This window comes from Moschus berezovskii, chromosome 8 (genome assembly GCF_049115385.1).
Source record: "Moschus berezovskii isolate FMDL1 chromosome 8, NW_MosBer_1.0, whole genome shotgun sequence".
Classification (NCBI taxonomy): domain Eukaryota; kingdom Metazoa; phylum Chordata; class Mammalia; order Artiodactyla; family Moschidae; genus Moschus; species Moschus berezovskii.
In genome coordinates, this window is record NC_142467.1 from 96,718,123 (window position 1) to 96,734,526 (window position 16,404).

The 16,404-nt window shown below is 58.6% G+C and overlaps 3 protein-coding genes across 3 annotated transcripts; 2 read left to right on the forward strand and 1 right to left on the reverse strand.

Annotated features, from left to right (window-relative positions):
* Positions 1-2,970: 2,970 nt before the first annotated feature.
* PCP2 (Purkinje cell protein 2) lies at positions 2,971-4,929 on the forward strand. Its single transcript, XM_088839316.1, has 4 exons — positions 2,971-3,015; positions 3,574-3,688; positions 3,939-4,063; positions 4,723-4,929. Exons 1-4 carry the CDS (start codon positions 2,971-2,973, stop codon positions 4,840-4,842), a joined length of 405 nt encoding a protein of 134 aa, XP_088695442.1. The 3' UTR covers positions 4,843-4,929.
* On the reverse strand, positions 4,902-6,726 carry PET100 (PET100 cytochrome c oxidase chaperone). Its single transcript, XM_055429676.2, has 4 exons — positions 6,600-6,726; positions 5,826-5,912; positions 5,657-5,689; positions 4,902-5,051 (listed from the first exon to the last, which is right to left on the reverse strand). Exons 1-4 carry the CDS (start codon positions 6,624-6,626, stop codon positions 4,968-4,970), a joined length of 231 nt encoding a protein of 76 aa, XP_055285651.1. The 5' UTR covers positions 6,627-6,726; the 3' UTR covers positions 4,902-4,967.
* A 112-nt stretch (positions 6,727-6,838) lies between these two features.
* On the forward strand, positions 6,839-15,827 carry XAB2 (XPA binding protein 2). The gene is made up of 19 exons (XM_055429943.2): positions 6,839-6,986; positions 8,087-8,235; positions 8,506-8,629; positions 8,860-9,057; positions 9,770-9,904; positions 9,979-10,143; positions 11,424-11,568; positions 11,942-12,093; positions 12,202-12,321; positions 12,417-12,548; positions 12,661-12,792; positions 12,935-13,048; positions 14,051-14,213; positions 14,305-14,495; positions 14,680-14,802; positions 14,894-15,065; positions 15,265-15,394; positions 15,511-15,620; positions 15,715-15,827. Exons 1-19 carry the CDS (start codon positions 6,936-6,938, stop codon positions 15,774-15,776), a joined length of 2,568 nt encoding a protein of 855 aa, XP_055285918.1. The 5' UTR covers positions 6,839-6,935; the 3' UTR covers positions 15,777-15,827.
* Positions 15,828-16,404: the final 577 nt, after the last annotated feature.

Sequence of the window (16,404 nt, forward strand, 5' to 3'; positions counted from 1 at the left end):
GGGGGTGGGGTGGGGGCACTCTATTGGGGGTGGTGCCAGAGGGGTATCCTGAGGGGTTAATCTTTTAACCCTGAATGATATTAGGGAGCAGCCGTGTATAGAGAAGCAGGGGGTGAGATTGGAGGAGTGGCTGGAGTGAGATGAGGGTGGGGATGCCCCCCTCCCTGACAGAAGCTGAGGTTGGAGGGGCCACAGAGACCAGACCCCAGTGGGACATGGTAGGACTAATGTAGCCCAATTTGCATGGGATTGAGAGGTTTTCGGGACCCAGGGCTTTTAGTGATAAAACTGGGACAGTCCTGGCCAAACCAGGAGGGCTGGCCTCTCTACAAAGGAGCTTGGGTTTTTTAATTTTGTTTCTCTCTCTCATCTTCTTTCTCTCCCTCTCTACCATCCTTTTTTTCCTCTTTGTTTCTTAGCTTTATTACAATATAATTCACATGCAATACAATTTAACCACAGAGAGGGGACAATCAATGGCTTTTGCCATATTCACGGCTGGGTATCCATTACCTGTCAATTTAAAGTTATCTACTGAAGTATAGTTGATTTACAATGTCAATTTTTTACTTTACAGCAAATGATTCAGCTATATATGCACCTTCTTTTTCATATTCTTTTCCATTATGGTTTATCAGAGGATATTAAATAGTTTTGTGCTATACTCTGTATAGAAGTTTGCATTTGCTAACCCCAAACTCTTAATCCATCCCTCCTCCACACCTCCTTGCATTTGACAGCCACAAGTCTCTCTTCTATGTCTCTTAGTCTGTTTCTGTTATGTAAATAATTTGTGTCGTATTTTAGAGTCCATACATGAGTGAGATCAGATAGTATTTCTCTTTCTCTAACTTACTTCACCCAGTATAATAAGCTCTAGGTCCATGTTGCTGCAAATGGCATTATTTCATTATTTTTAACACTTGAGTAATATTCCACTGTGTAAATGTACCGCATTTTCTTTATCCATCCATCTGTTGATTCTCCATCTGTTATCCATTCATCTGTTGTTTCTGTGTCTGAGCTATTGTGACTAGTGCTGCAATGAACACTGGGGTGCATGTATCTTTACAAATTATAGTTTCGTCAAGATGTATGCCTAAAAGTGGGGTTGCTGGATCATATGGTAGCTCTATTTTTAGTTTTTTGAGGAACCTCCAATACTGTTCTCCATAGTTACTGCACTATCTTACATACCAACCCACAGTGTAGGATGATTCCCTTTCCTCCACATCCTCTCCAGCATTTATAAGATTTTTAAATGATGGCCATTCTGACTGGCATCACCAGTCAAGTTTAGAACATCTCCACGATCTCATGGTATTTGGGTTTTCTCCTGAGGACAATGAGGGCCAAGGGAGAGTTCTGAGTTGGGGAGGGAGGGGACCCCTGTGGTTCCTGGGAGGAAGGATGGTTTGTAGTGGTAATGGGGGGGAGGGGAGGGAGCTGGAAAACCCAGAGGAAGCTGGGACCACCTCTAGCGTCTCAGTCTGTCCCCTGGTGGTGAGACTCTGTAGGGTCTGGCCTCACTCTACCAGGTGAGGATAATCAGGTCTTCTGCTGCTATGGGCTCAGGGGTGTGCTAACCACCCCTTGAAGGAAAAAAAAAAAAAGTATGTTACAGTCCTTACTCCCAGTACCTTAGAATGTGCCCTGTTTTGGATGTATGGTTTTTGCAGATGCAGTTAGTAAAAGATGAGGTTGTGCTGCGGTAGGGTGAGTATCCAAAGCAGTGTGACTAGTGTCCATGTCTTAGGACAGCCGTGTTAAAACAAGGACATGATGGGGATGTCTGTGATGACAAAGGCAGACACTGAAGTCCTGCAGCAACAAGCCACAGGACACTAAGGACTGCCGGCAGCCACTCGAACCCAGGGAGAGGCAAGGAAAGAGTACTCCGCGTGGCCCTGCCAACACCTGGATTTTGGACTTCTGGCCTCCAGAACTGTATGACAATAAACGTCCACTGCTCTAAGCTACCTCATTTGGCACACTTCACTAAGGCAGCCTGGGGAGGAGCAGGACATCACGTTGGCATTTGGGGTCATGGGGCCACGGAGAGGATGTGGACAGGGCTCCAGAGGGCAGTGGGCTGTCTGGGGAGGAGGACCAAGCTTTACAATTGGGCAGAGGTGGTCATGGTGCGGCCCCTTTATCCTGAGAAGAAACTGGTTTCCAGAAAGGCATCCTGGGGAGGAGGTGGGGTGAACATGGGGTCCTCCCAACAGCACCCTCTCCCGGGGCACTGATGGGGAGCCACAGCTGCTCAGGGGAGGGGGTGGGTTTCCTTCTTGCCTCCCTCGCCAGGACTCTAGCCTCTCAGCCCTAATTGGGACTGGGGGAGGGTGTCAAATGGGAGGAGACAGGCCAACTTGGCATTGGTGATGGGGAGACAGGTGCTCCCACAACTTACTGTTTTTTGGGGGGATGGGGTGGGGACAACCAGGCCTGGGGACAGTAGAAGGGGTGGCCAGGAGACAGAGGTGGAGCCAGGCTAGCTGGTGGTGGCTCAGGTGTCCTTGAGCTTCCCCTCCTCCCACCACCTGTGGATGGCCACTGCCTTCCCAGCAAATGATGTGGGCAAGGTGGATGCAGATCTCACTCGAGCTGTCCCATGGTCCAGTCTCTCCCAAGGAGGTCCAGTCAGCTCAAGCTCTCCACTGTGGGGACCCAGCACCCCACCCCAGAGTCCTTGAGGCCCAGCGGGTCCTAAACCCAGGTCACCCTGCCTCCTGCCCCCACAGTGGCCCCGGCCTCACGCTGCAAAAACAATTATCTGGATCATCTTTATGGGGCTTAAGCTTGGGTGGGAGCAGATGGGGCATGAGCTGGGGATTTGGGGCTGGGTATCCACTACACACACCCCGCCACCCCCCACATCCCAGTCTCTTAAAAAGCCTTCTCTGGCCTGGGGCCGGGGCAGAGGCCAGCGGAGAGGTAGACGGGATCCAGGGGAGGGGAGCAGGGACAATGATGGACCAGGAAGAGGAGGATGTGGGCTTGGCCTGCAACAAGGTAAGCAGGCCCCACCCCCCCATCCCCCACTCAAGGGCCCGTGAATGTCAAGACTAATTCGTTTGTAGGGCACCTAATTAGCAAGGAGTCTTCTGGGACCCCTAACCCAGTTGCCACCTAAGAAGGTGCAGGAGGGCACTTGAGGTTCTGAGTGCCTAATCCAGCCCCCAGCAAGGTCAGGGCTCTCAGTGATGACCCCATGGGGGGAGGGGGCTAGGATAAGAGAGTGGCCCCCGGGATGGTCCCCTGGCTAGTGTCCCAGTCCCAGGCCACCCTGCAGTCAGGCCCCTATGTAGGACGTCAGTCCTCTCTCTTGGGGCAGCGCTGCAGTCACATGACACTGCTGGTGGGGCCCCCTGGGGCGGGGGCCAGGGCGAGATTGAGAAGGAGACTCATGTCTCATTTGGAGCAGCTCTGCAAAGCAGCACATCGGCAGTGACCATGGTGAGAGCCACGGAGAAGCTCAGGGCGGGCCCGGGAGCCAGGCGGAAGCTGGCTGGCTGGGTTGAGGAGTCTCCTGGCTGAGGGCTGGCTGGACTGAGCATATCTGTTCCCCAGGCTGGCTCTCCAGACCAGGAGGGCTTCTTCAACCTGCTGAGCCACGTGCAGGGCGGCCGGATGGAGGAGCAGCGCTGCTCACTGCAGGCGGGGCCGGGTCCAGCCTCTGACAGCCGTGAGAGTGGGCAGCAGGGTGTGCAGAAGTGGCTGTGATGTGGGTGGCCGGGCATGAATGGGGCAAGTGGCCACCTGGGGGACCTGTGGGCAAGAGTCTGAGAATGAGCCGGTGACTGGGGACAGAGATGCCCATGGGTTGGGGGTAGATACCAGCATGCTTCTTGGAGGATGTGAGTTGGGGATGGCAGGGTGGGCTGGGGGGCTCCAGCTGGGCTGTCTGAGCTCCCCACGGCCTCGGCTCCAAGCAGAGAGTGGCCCTGCACCCGAGATGGACAGTCTCATGGACATGCTGGCCGATACCCAGGGCCGCCGCATGGATGACCAGCGAGTGACGGTCAGCGCTCTGCCTGGCTTCCAGCCTTTGGGACCGAAGGTAGGTGATGTTCTGCCTGGGCTGAGGAGAGACCAACCAGGCTGAGGCCTTTAATCCTGCCTTCCATCCCCCGCCAGGAGTGCAAGGGGCCCCACCCCCACCTCTGTCCATCCATCATCTGGTAGGAGCACTCATCCTGAGTCCCTGCCAGTCACAAGACCCCGATGGATCCAATACCCCGGTTCAGAGGGAGGGCAGAGGCCCAGACAGGGCTGAAAAGGGATCGAGGTCATGTCCGGGGTATGTTCAAGTCAGAGACATGGCGGGAACTCACGGCTTCTGAGCCCGAGTGTCTGAGAGCTATGAAGAGGTGACAGAGAATAGACCCCTTTCTGGGAAGGCACCCCAAGGGTGGAGGACAGGTGAGCTTGTGCACAGGACACATTCAGACCCCCACATGTCCACATCACACAAACCTGCCCACAGCTTGGGTTCTGATCAGGACCCCAGTGAGGCCCCCAAGACCCACCAGCCCCAAAATACCACCCTTAATATTGAGTAACCAAGGAGCACAGAGGCTCAGGGATGGTGGGACCAGGTAAGCGGAGGGGGGAGGTGTGACTCAGTTGCCATCTGCCACCTCCCTCCAGTGTCTGTGTCCCCCTCTGGTTGGCACTACCCTCGGCCCCTCTCTCTGGTTGACCCCTTTGTATCAACAGGATGGAGTGCAGAAACGAGCTGGGACCCTCAGTCCCCAACCCCTCCTCACCCCCCAGGACCCAGCTGCTCTCAGCTTCCGTCGGAACAGCAGCCCCCAGCCCCAGACACAAGCCCCCTGAGAGCCTGAGGTGACCTGGGCCCCACTTGGCCCCTGACAGCCGACAATAAAGCACTTCCATGAGCAACAAAGAACCGTGTGTGTGTTATTCTGTGGGGCGGGCTGGAATTCCGGCACGTGGAGGCCTCAGGGGCTTTGCTGGGCAGCACGAAGGAGTTTCTCCTCCCGCTGCTTCCGTATCCTTTCTTTGAATTCTTCTAGCTCCCGGCGCTGGGGAGGTGAGATGGGAAGGAAGGAGAGGAAAATGCACCTCAGGGCCTGGATCTTGTTCCCAGCCCACCTCCCCTTAACCCCCCAGACTGTGGCTTCAGAGTTCACTGTCTACAATGAAGCCTGTGCCAATTACAACCCCAGATTAGCCTCAACCTTCACGGGGTTCCCTGATAGCTCAATTGGTAAAGAATCCACCTACAATGCAGAATACCCCAGTTCAATTCCTGGGTCGGGAAGATCTGCTGGAGAAAGGATAGGCTACCCACTCCAGTATTCTTGGGCTTCCCTTGTGGCTCAGCTGGTAAAGAATCCGTCTGCCATGCGGGAGACCTGGGTTCGATGCCTGGCTTGGGAAGATGCCCTGGAGAAGGGAAAGGCTACCCACTCCAGTATTCTGGCCCAGAGAATTCCATGGACTGTATAGTCCATGGGGTCACAAAAAGTCAGACACGACTGAACGACTTTCACTTTCAGGGAGAGGGCAGTTAAGGAAATCATATGTCCCTCCACTCTAGGTACCTGCCCACGACTGAGGGTCCCATCATGGCCACAGGAATCCAGGCCCCTCCCCCCTCCGGTGGGAGGAATATTACATGGCTTACCTGGTCCTCCTTCTCAGGGGGCCACAGCTCCCTCTGTAGGGACAAAATCACAGCTGGAGTCACAAGCCAGAGCCTCCAGAGCCCCGCACCCAGGGCAGGGTCAGCTCAGGGGAGGCTGACCCTGGTCCCTCATACCCTTCCCCACCCCCTGGAATGAACCGGTGCCCACCTTGCGCTGTATGACATAGTCCTCAAACCACTCGGCCTGATTGGCAATCCAGAACATAGCCACAGGGAAGGTGAGGTAGATGGTCATCTGGAAGGGAAGGGGAGGGACGAGTAGTCAGGAATTACCATCCCCGCCTCCACCCCTACTGTACAGAGGATTCTGAGTCTGGAAAACCATCCTCTGGCTGAGACCAGAGGTGTTTCCTCAGGGCCCTTCAGAACCCCAAAACTCCCAGCAAGGGTACAGAAGTCACACACCTTGAGGTCTAATCCCCAGAATCCAAGAGTCACCCCCCCACCCCGAAAGCCCCCTCCAAGTCTGGAAGACTCTTTCTCAAAGAAACATCGACATACTAGCCTCAGGAGCAGAAGAGCTCGTACTACAATAAAGGCATCTCTCTGAGACCTCAAACCACCCCCAGCTAGATTCCAGACCACCCTCAGACCCAGAACTCATTCTTCAGAGTCTAGGAGTCGGTCTAGGAGAAAGACGCACACCCACTGTAAACCCGAGAGCTCCGCCAGAGCCTGAAGTCTTCCTTTTTACAGCCTCCTCCCCAGGCCACATCTCTCAGAGAGCTTTCCTCACACCTGCCCTCCCAGAGCCCCTAACCCAGCGCCCCTTCCTCTGCGTCTCCAACCGTAAAGGTCCCTTTCAAATCAATGGAGCTTTCGCCCCAGAGCCCCTCTCTCGGAGGCCCCCCTTTTCAGAGCCTTCTCCTCATCCAGGAAGAACCCCGCGCCCAGCCTTCTGACCGCTCCGTTGCTCACTGACCCGAAACACCTCAAGCTTCACCCCCATGTTTCTCCTCTTAGACTTCACAGCCGCTTCCGCCCAAAGCCAACCGTCCAACAAGACAGTAGGTCATTGGGAGTCCGCGGGCTCCACTGCTAAAGCTGATTGGTCCGAGTAGCTTAGTGATGACGTCATCTGAGAGCGCTCGCCTCTACTTCCGGTAGCTGGGGCGGTCGAACGGAAAGTCAACAACACCTGGCGCATGACCGGGAAGAGTTCAGCCAATGGGAAATTAGTCTGGTTCGAGAGAGCAGGCCTTTAGGCCTAGAACGTCATCATACCGCGACTCCTGTACGTATCTGGAGAGCCTGGAAAATGGTGGTGATGGCTCGGCTCTCGAGGCCCGAGCGGCCGGACCTTGTCTTCGTGAGTCCGCGGCGGGCCGGGGGTGGCATTCATAGGGGCACCGGGGCTTAGATACCTCAGGGGATTGGGGCTTGGCCACTCGGGGTATTTAGGCTAAAACTGCCAGTCTGAGAGCAGGAGGACCCTTACGGGCCGAAGACCGGCTCGTGATGTCTGGACCAGGCTGATCAGGAGCAAAGATCTGGTGCCGGAGCCCAGGTGACCTGAGTAAAGAGCAAATGGTCGAAGTTAAGGGCCTGGCATCCCGGACCTGGGGCGGAAATGGGAGCACGCGGTGTGTGGGCGGAAAGGAAAACTCATGTAGCTAAACTTTGAGAGGCCTGGTGTTTGAAGTAAAAGCATGGTGACTAGTTCAGGGCTGGTTTCACTGGTAAGATCTAAGTGTTCAGGGTAACGGTCCAGGTCTGGTCCTGAGCGTTATAGTTTCTGGGATAAAGGCATGGTGTCTGGACGGGGAGAATCTTGGGAAAAGAAGTAAAGACCTGGTGATGTGAAGCTGAGTGGGCAACTGCCAGTAGAATCCCAGAGAGTCAAAGTCTTGGTGTTTGGAGTAGATGCGTGGCATTTTCACTAGATTGATTCTTGATGTCTCAAGTTAAAGGCTAGGGAACTTGTCCATACCTTTCTTCCTGAGATAAGGATCTAGCTTCCAACTTCTGGGGCAGAGTGGAGCTAAACTGGCTGTGGGAGCCTGAGATGCCAAAGGTCTGGTGTCCTGGGAGTCATGCTCTGAGGAGTTAAGACTTGGTGACTCGGGCAGAGGCCTAGCGTCGGACCAGAACCTCGGTGTCTGTAGAGTCTGGTGGCCTGGGCCAGAAAGTGGGTAGCTTGATTCGGAAGGCCAAAAGAGTGATATCTGGGCGATAGTCTCAGGCCTGGCCTGGGGCCCAGTGACCAAGGAGTCTGATAGTCTGGGTCACGTTGTAGGTCATCAGATTCTGAGAGGTAAAAGTCTGGTCCAGAGTCCTGGTTATCTGGGTGACTGGGCTCCAGTGGTGAGCAGTGGCATCTGGGACCTGGGTAGGGGTCCCAGTAGGAGTGGTGCTGTGCGCAGGCTCTGAGAGTAGATCTGTCTTCTCCCCATACCCCGGCCCTGGCAGGAGGAAGAGGACCTCCCCTATGAGGAGGAAATCATGCGAAACCAGTTCTCCGTCAAGTGCTGGCTCCGCTACATCGAGTTCAAGCAGGGGGCCCCCAAGCCCAGGCTCAATCAACTGTATGAGCGGGCACTCAAGCTGCTGCCATGCAGGTGAGATTGGCAGCAACTGCCCTGCCTGCCCATGCCCCCTGCCCCACCCTATCTTATCCCATCACACCAGAACTGGCTAGTAGGTCCCAGGTCCCTCCTAGGTGTTGTGTCAGTGAGTAAACATCCCAGGAATCGCTGAGCACACCTTCCCTGATGTCCTGGCCATCCTCCTCAGGCCCCTGCTCCCAGCAGTTGTCTCGTAGGGCAGAGGGAAGGGTCCCGGGAGTCCATAAAAGCTGACCAGTCACTGCCCCTCCCTCCACCTCCCAGCTACAAACTCTGGTACCGCTACCTGAAGGCCCGCCGGGCGCAGGTGAAGCATCGCTGCGTGACCGACCCCGCCTTTGAAGACGTCAACAACTGCCATGAGAGGGCCTTTGTGTTCATGCACAAGGTGGGGAGGGGGCGTGGCTGGGCCAGGGAATGAGTAGGGAGGTGGGGCTCAGAGTCCATGGAGGTGGACAGAGCAGGGGTGGGAATTCTGTGACCTCTGTGCATGCCAGGCTGAGCAAGACTTAGTTCCAGGGGCACTGGGGTTCTGCGTCCTGCTGCAGGGGACCTCCAGCATCCTGGGGCCCAGTGGTGAGGCTGGCAGCTCAACTCCTCCTCTCCCCACCCCTCCAGATGCCCCGGCTGTGGCTCGATTACTGCCAGTTCCTAATGGACCAGGGACGTGTCACACACACGCGCCGAACTTTCGACCGGGCCCTCCGGGCATTGCCCATCACCCAGCACTCTCGTATTTGGCCCCTGTATCTGCGCTTCCTGCGCTCACACCCCCTGCCTGAGACTGCCGTGCGGGGCTACCGTCGCTTCCTCAAGGTGACCCCCCCTAAGTGGGCGAGATGGGGCCAGGTTCAGGCAGGTGGACCAGTTCCCCAGGTCAGGACTTTCCATAAATGGGCTCTTTGGGGGCACTGTCTGTTGTGACAGACAGGAAATGGGAACATGGCTCATTGAGACCAACAGGGTTTTGTTTGTGAGTTCTGTGTTCAATCTCCAGAGAGTTTGCGAGCATCTGCTCCACGTCAGGCATTGGGACACAGGTGCTAGGGACAGCGTGGCTAAGACAGTCCCTGCTTGCACGGAGCTTTTAGTCTCACCTGGCAGACAAATGCTTGCGACCTGACTGCATAAAACAGTAAATCTGCAACCATGAGAGGGCAGGGAACAGGAGATAAACACATAACACGCAGCAGGGGCAAACAGTATGGAGGCCTCATGCGGTTTCCCCAAATTTATAGTCTCTTATGCATCGTGAAATCCTTAGTGCAGTGCTGTTTTAGGTAGGGGGCTTGTGATGAAAGCAAGGCCTGGTCTGTGCAGGCTGGACCACTGGTGTCTAACCCAGACCAGTGAGGGCTGGAACTGGTCTGGTGAGGGCTGGGGCTAGACAGGTGTGGCTGGGACTGGCAGTGCAGCACTAGCTCCTGCCCAGGACAGTGGTGGGTGGCTGACCGGAGGTGGGGTAAGAGAGGGCATGGTGATGTGGCCCTGTGGCCCCACTGATGGCTGGTGGTGTGTGGGTGCCCAGCTGAGCCCCGAAAGCGCTGAGGAGTATATTGAGTACCTCAAGTCAAGTGACCGGCTGGATGAGGCAGCGCAGCGCCTGGCCACCATAGTGAACGATGAACGCTTCGTGTCAAAGGCTGGCAAGTCCAACTACCAGGTGGGCCCTGGGGTACTGGCCGGGCGGGAGGGCTGGCCCCTTGGGGCCAAGGCTGACCTTCCCTCGCCCCGCAGCTGTGGCACGAGCTCTGCGACCTCATCTCCCAGAACCCTGACAAGGTGCAGTCTCTCAATGTGGACGCCATCATCCGCGGGGGCCTTACCCGCTTCACTGACCAGCTGGGCAAGCTCTGGTGTTCGCTGGCCGACTACTACATCCGTAGCGGTCACTTCGAGAAGGTGCCTGGGCAGGCAGGGGTCTGGGAGTAGGGCGGGGCTGCCCTCCAGCACTCAGTCTTTGGGGACACCTGTGGACGTGCATATGAGCAAAAAACACATGCCAATGTATTGCCAGTGCACACCTTTGCACATGCCTTCCTGAAGGTGGGGCAAGGCAGACTGCCTGGCCGTGCCAGAGAGCGCATCCACCTTGAACCAGTGAAACCTAGTTTTCCATACTGGCAGCCTTGGACCTGTTTTAGCTGGGGTGTCCTCATTTGCTGAAGTTTCCTGAGAATGAACTTTTGAGAGTGACAGTTGCCTTCCCACCTATTGGGACTCAGGCTGGAGTCTGGGTTTGGTGTGAGGATCCCTCCTGAGGTGTTGGTGTTACCATCTGTTCATGTTGGCTGTTCTTGTGACAGTGGAGTGGCAAGCTTGGGGATGGGGGCAGTGTGGGGAGGCTCTGAGAGGTCCCTGGAGGGGCAGGCTGGGGCTGTGAGGGTGGGGAGGGGTGGGCCAGGGCGATCAGAGCAAGAGGGCGAAGCTGGAGTCGGGGCTCAGAGGGGGCTGTGCAGGCCTGGGGGAAGGGGGAGCCCTGCAGGCCAAGAAGGGGCCGACTGTGTCCCACTACAGGGAGCTACTAGTTAGCCAGCCGTGAGCAAGACACAGGCCTGACCAGCTGTGCGTTTTACAAAAATACAAAGACTCTTCGGTCACAGTGTCACAAAGAGACTTTGAGTGAACCTCATAGGCCAGGGCTGGCAGCAGGAGACTGGCCAGACACGGGCAGAGTGATGGGGCCTCCCACCACTTTCCTTTCATACTACCCATCCCGTCGAGGTTTGGGGAATGACCGGGAGAATGTGTGCTGGAAAGAGGGGTCAGACTGGCGTGAGGGGTACTTTGTAGCAACAGCTGAGCCCTCCGTGGCCTGCTGAGGGTTCAGGTCCTGGCAGGGTGGTTGGTCCCCTCTTGGGTCCCACGGGGCCTGGGCCATCGTCATGTATCTCACTTGAGCCGCCCCATGGTGACCGCACGAGGAGCTGTCCCTCTGTTTAATGATGAGGAGCTGAGGTCCCCAGATCATCTGGCAGAAGAGGGGAAAGGAGAGCTCCAACCATTGTTGGGTGCTGGCAGGGCTGGGCAGGCCCCAGGAAGTACCCTGCGGGGATTCTGATTTGGGACGGGTGCTCAGAGGCCAGTTCTGTCAGATGCCTGGAGTCCCTGTGGTGGGCACAAGTGCCTCTCCCCTGTACTTTCCTTACACCACCCCCCCCCGCAACTTCCCTTCCCTGCAGGCTCGGGACGTGTACGAAGAGGCCATCCGGACTGTGATGACTGTGCGGGACTTCACCCAGGTGTTTGACAGCTACGCCCAATTCGAGGAGAGTATGATCGCGGCGAAGATGGAGACCTCCTCAGAGCTGGGGCGGGAGGAGGAGGGTGAGTTGGGGGTGAGTGGGTCTTGGGGTCAGAGGCCAGCAGCAGGGGAGTGTGAGTGGGTGGGTTGCCAGGATTGGGGACACTTTCAGTGGGGCTTGGGATGAACGCTGGTGGGAAGGGAGAGCAGGGTGGACAGCGAGGTGGAGAGGGGCCTGGGCCAGAGCTTGGCAGGGAAGGAGGGCTGGTGGGGGGGGTTGGGATTGAGGGGTTTCCAGGGTAGCCTGGACCCTGCGCAAGTGTGGGTTCAGGGTGGCCCTGGGGCAGCTCGGGAGGGAGTGCCCAGATGCACAGCGGGGGCGTGGGGCTAGGGAACAGCTGCGAGCAGGAGGCGCCCCGGGGAATGTGAACTGACCACCCTGTCCCGATTTCCCAGATGACGTAGACCTGGAGCTAAGGCTGGCCCGCTTTGAGCAGCTCATCAGCCGGCGGCCCCTGCTCCTCAACAGCGTCCTGCTGCGCCAGAACCCGCACCACGTGCACGAGTGGCACAAGCGCGTGGCCCTGCACCAGGGCCGTCCCCGGGAGGTGCGTGACGGCCCCGCCTCCAGAGCCTGTCTTCGCCCTGCCCTCCTGCGAGGCCCGCCCCCTCCCCACCAGGTCCCCACCCAGCCTGACCCAGCCCTTCCCTCCCAGATCATCAATACGTACACGGAGGCTGTGCAGACAGTGGACCCCTTCAAGGCCACCGGCAAGCCCCACACGCTGTGGGTCGCGTTCGCCAAGTTTTACGAGGACAATGGACAGCTGGATGATGTGAGTGTGGGTGTCGCGTATGGACGTCTTATGGGTCCTCTGCCCCTTCCCCCCTGGTGGGCGGGGTCTCAGCCTGGCCTCTGCCCGCCCGGCAGGCCCGCGTCATCTTGGAGAAAGCCACCAAGGTGAGTTTCAAGCAGGTGGACGACCTTGCCAGCGTGTGGTGCGAGTGTGGCGAGCTGGAGCTCCGGCACGAGAACTACGACCAGGCCTTGCGACTTCTGCGGGTGAGCATAGGCCGGCGAGGGGTGGGCTGGGCGGGCTTGGGCACTGCAGGGTATGCGGTCAGGGTTCCGGACACCCCCTGAGCATCTCCCCCTGCTGTCCTTGCCCCTGCAGAAGGCGACAGCGCTGCCTGCGCGGCGTGCTGAGTACTTTGATGGCTCAGAGCCTGTGCAGAACCGTGTGTACAAGTCTCTGAAGGTGTGGTCCATGCTGGCTGACCTGGAGGAGAGCCTCGGCACCTTCCAGGTGAGCCCCTGGGACAGGATGGGGGTGGGATTGCACCTTCCAGCGGAGCCCCTGGGATGGGGTGGGGGAATGGGGCGCGCTCCCGGGGAGGGGAAGGGGCTGATTGCATCCCCGGGTGCGCCACCCTGTCCCCGGCCCGCAGTCCACCAAGGCAGTGTATGACCGCATCCTGGACCTGCGCATCGCCACGCCCCAGATCGTCATCAATTACGCCGTGTTCCTGGAGGAGCACCAGTACTTTGAGGAGAGCTTCAAGGTGAGGCCTCCCTGGGAGTCGGGCTGTGCTCCCGGCTCAGGCCGCCCCACAGGCGCCACCCCCTCAGTGCTGCCCCACAGGCGCCGCCCCGGCAGTGCCCCCCACCCCCCGTGCAGTGCCGCCCCCCGCAGTGCCGCCCATGGGCAGCGCCACCCGCGGAGGCGCGTTTGCTGCCTCATGGAGGCCCGCAGTCTGAGACCAGTTGGTGGGCAGGGTGGCTTTCCTCCGAGACCGCGTCCCTCTAGCTTGCAGAGCTCGCCTCCTCGTGGTGTTCTGGCGTGGCTGCCTCTGCTGTCAGGAGGATGTCCGTTGTATTGGAGTGAGGTCGCCTCAGTCATCTCATTTGCACTCAAGTTACATTTTGTAAAATTGTCTTCCAAACACAGTCTTGTTCTGAGGTACTGGGAGCTAGGGTTTCGACTTGAATTTGGGGGAGCACAGGGACACGGGTCAGCTTGTGACAGGCACAGAGTTGTGCCTGTGTGTGTGTGTGTGTGTGTGGTGGGGGGTCCCTGCCCTGCTGCTCAGATTGTGTGCACTTGATGAGTTTTCTGTATGCGTGAGTACATGCAGAGGGGCTTTGCCACACTCTCTGAAGCTTTGGTTGTGTACACGTGGGGACCGTGCACATATCTGGACGGTGGGGGGTTTGTTGTACACACGTGAGTGCCGCCTCTGAGTGTCAGGCCTGACCCCTGCCTGGGTGATGACCTTTCTCCCCAGGCTTTGGTGTCTGTGGAGCTGAGGATCTACTCCGTCTTCAGCCATAAAGGTGCTGAGTTACCTTAGTGAGTCCTAGTCCAGCTCTGTCTAGGGTCCTGGCAGTCTGTAGAGGGAGACAGGCCACGCATCGGCTGCCAGGCTGGGTTTTAATTGCGTGATCATGGCGGGGAGCAGAAGGGAGGGGCGGGGAGGCCAGGGGCCCGCTGAATGAGCCAGAAGGGGACATGGGCGTGAGGGGTCCTCCCGCTGAGGGCTCACACACAGCACCCTCTCGGGCAGGCATATGAGCGTGGCATCTCGTTGTTCAAGTGGCCCAACGTCTCGGACATCTGGAGTACCTACCTGACGAAGTTCATTGCTCGCTACGGGGGCCGCAAGCTGGAGCGGGCACGGGACCTCTTTGAGCAGGCGCTGGATGGCTGCCCTCCCAAATACGCCAAGAGTGAGGGGGGCCAAACGGTCTTGAGGGGTGGGTCGTGTCCCGGGCCCAACCGCTGACGCCTAACCCCAGCCCCTGCTTCGTCCTGCTGCAGCGCTGTACTTGCTGTATGCACAGCTGGAAGAAGAGTGGGGCCTGGCGCGGCACGCCATGGCCGTGTATGAGCGCGCCACCAGGGCCGTGGAGCCTGCGCAGCAGTACGACATGTTCAACATCTACATCAAGCGGGCGGCTGAGATCTACGGGGTCACCCACACCCGCAGCATCTACCAAAAGGCCATTGAGGTGCCTGCGTGGGGAGTGTGGGGGGAAGAAGAGTGTCTTGCAGGCAGGGAATCTGAGCAAGCCTGTGTGTGTGTGTGTGGCAGAGGGCAGGCCCACTGCCCAGGGGCCAGCCTGGTGTGCCCAGAGGGGTGTGTGCACCCCCGCCCCCAATCCCAGCCTCCCTGACCCCTCCCAACCCCATCAGGTGCTGTCTGATGAGCATGCCCGGGAGATGTGCCTGCGGTTCGCTGACATGGAGTGCAAGCTCGGGGAGATTGACCGTGCCCGGGCCATATACAGCTTCTGCTCGCAGATCTGCGACCCCCGGGTAGGGACGGTCCTGAGCCTGGGGAGGGATTGGGGGGTGGGAGGTTGTGGCCAGCCTGATCAGCTCATGTTCCTGCTACCCCCGTCTGCAGACGACTGGGGCCTTCTGGCAGACATGGAAGGACTTCGAGGTCCGGCATGGCAATGAAGACACCATCCGGGAGATGCTGCGGATCCGCCGCAGCGTGCAGGCCACATACAACACACAGGTCAACTTCATGGCCTCGCAGATGCTCAAGGTGTCGGGCAGCGCCACGGGCACCGGTGAGTGAGCGCTTGCTGTGGGCGCTGGCCTCCCAGGTCTGAGAGTGTCAGGGTTCACCCCATCCCCCGTGCCTCGGCTGGGAACTCCCTGGGGGACCGGGGCCTCAGGCTCACGTGGGGGGCGCCCAGCAGCACCCAGAGCAAAGCAGGCACGGTCCCCACGGCGCCTGACCCCCACGTTCCCTGCCCCCACCCCCAGTGTCCGACCTGGCCCCCGGGCAGAGCGGCATGGATGACATGAAGCTGCTGGAGCAGCGTGCTGAGCAGCTGGCAGCAGAGGCGGAGCGGGACCAGCCCTCACGGGCCCAGAGCAAGATCTTGTTTGTGAGGTGAGGGGTGTGCCCTGAGGCCAGGACTTGGAGCCAGCCAGCTCTCAGGAGGGGAGGCACCGGGAGGTGGGGGACCACCGGGCCTGGCTGAGCAGTGTGGCCCCCACCTGTCGCAGGAGTGACGCTTCCCGGGAGGAACTGGCCGAGCTGGCCCAGCAGGCCAACCCAGAGGAGATCGAGCTGGGCGAGGACGAGGATGAGGATGAGATGGACCTGGAGCCCAACGGTGAGGGGCCCATGAGCCAGGTGGGGTGGAGGATGGGGGCGGGACCCCCTCCCAGAGAGTGACTGAGTCCTTTTCACACCCCACCCCTATCCAGAGGTGCGCCTGGAGCAGCAGAGCGTGCCAGCAGCTGTGTTCGGGAGCCTGAAGGAAGACTGACTCCCGCCCCTGCCCACTCTGCTTCTTCCCTCAATGAAGCTTGTGTTTGTACATCCTGGTCTGAGCCTCCTTTCTGCCTGCCCTCTCCTGCTGCCCAGGTGCCTGAGGGGTTTGCCAACTCAGCGCCCCGCCCCCCTCCACCCCCAGATTGGCTCCTGTGGGAGGTGGGGCAGCTGGGCTCCAGGCCAGGGCAGGCACCCGCCCCACCCTCACCCCACTGAGCCAGTTCTGGACTCTGAGAGGCCAGTCTCTCTGCGGCCTGAGGGCCTGATCCTGGAGGGGCCCTGCCCCGCTTCCCATCAGCAGGTAGACAGCACCCCACCTCTAACCCTCTCTGGGCGAGGGCAGCACCCCTTCACCTTTGGGAGGGGACTAGACAGAGCTCTGGAGGCAAGCAGGCCCTGACCACCTCTGTGATCTTAGCAAGGCTGTTCTCTACCTGGACAGCAGCCAGGAGCCAGACCTCGGCCCTGGGCCATGGCCAGGGTGTGGTCCTTAGTCCTAAGCTCTGGGAAGCCATTAGCGGGCTCTATGCTATTAAAGGATTTGAAGCATTCAGGGACTTAATCAGATTTGTGCCCTTAGCAGGCCAGGCAGGCTGCTGTGGGACCGGCTGGTGGCAGGAGGT

Bases quoted from the DNA above. Each gene is read 5' to 3' on its own strand.
- PCP2 (XM_088839316.1), top strand. From the start codon at position 2,971: ATGATGGACCAGGAAGAGGAGGATGTGGGCTTGGCCTGCAACAAG. The intron at 3,016-3,573 runs GTAAGCAGGCCC...TCTGTTCCCCAG, and splicing joins TGGGCTTGGCCTGCAACAAG to GCTGGCTCTCCAGACCAGGA. The intron at 4,064-4,722 runs GTAGGTGATGTT...TTGTATCAACAG, and splicing joins TCCAGCCTTTGGGACCGAAG to GATGGAGTGCAGAAACGAGC.
- PET100 (XM_055429676.2), bottom strand. From the start codon at position 6,626: ATGGGGGTGAAGCTTGAGGTGTTTCGG. The intron at 5,690-5,825 runs GTGGGCACCGGT...TTGTCCCTACAG, and splicing joins ACTATGTCATACAGCGCAAG to AGGGAGCTGTGGCCCCCTGA. The intron at 5,052-5,656 runs GTAAGCCATGTA...TCACCTCCCCAG, and splicing joins CCCCTGAGAAGGAGGACCAG to CGCCGGGAGCTAGAAGAATT.
- XAB2 (XM_055429943.2), top strand. From the start codon at position 6,936: ATGGTGGTGATGGCTCGGCTCTCGAGGCCCGAGCGGCCGGACCTTGTC. The intron at 6,987-8,086 runs GTGAGTCCGCGG...CGGCCCTGGCAG, and splicing joins AGCGGCCGGACCTTGTCTTC to GAGGAAGAGGACCTCCCCTA. The intron at 12,793-12,934 runs GTGAGCCCCTGG...CCCGGCCCGCAG, and splicing joins AGAGCCTCGGCACCTTCCAG to TCCACCAAGGCAGTGTATGA.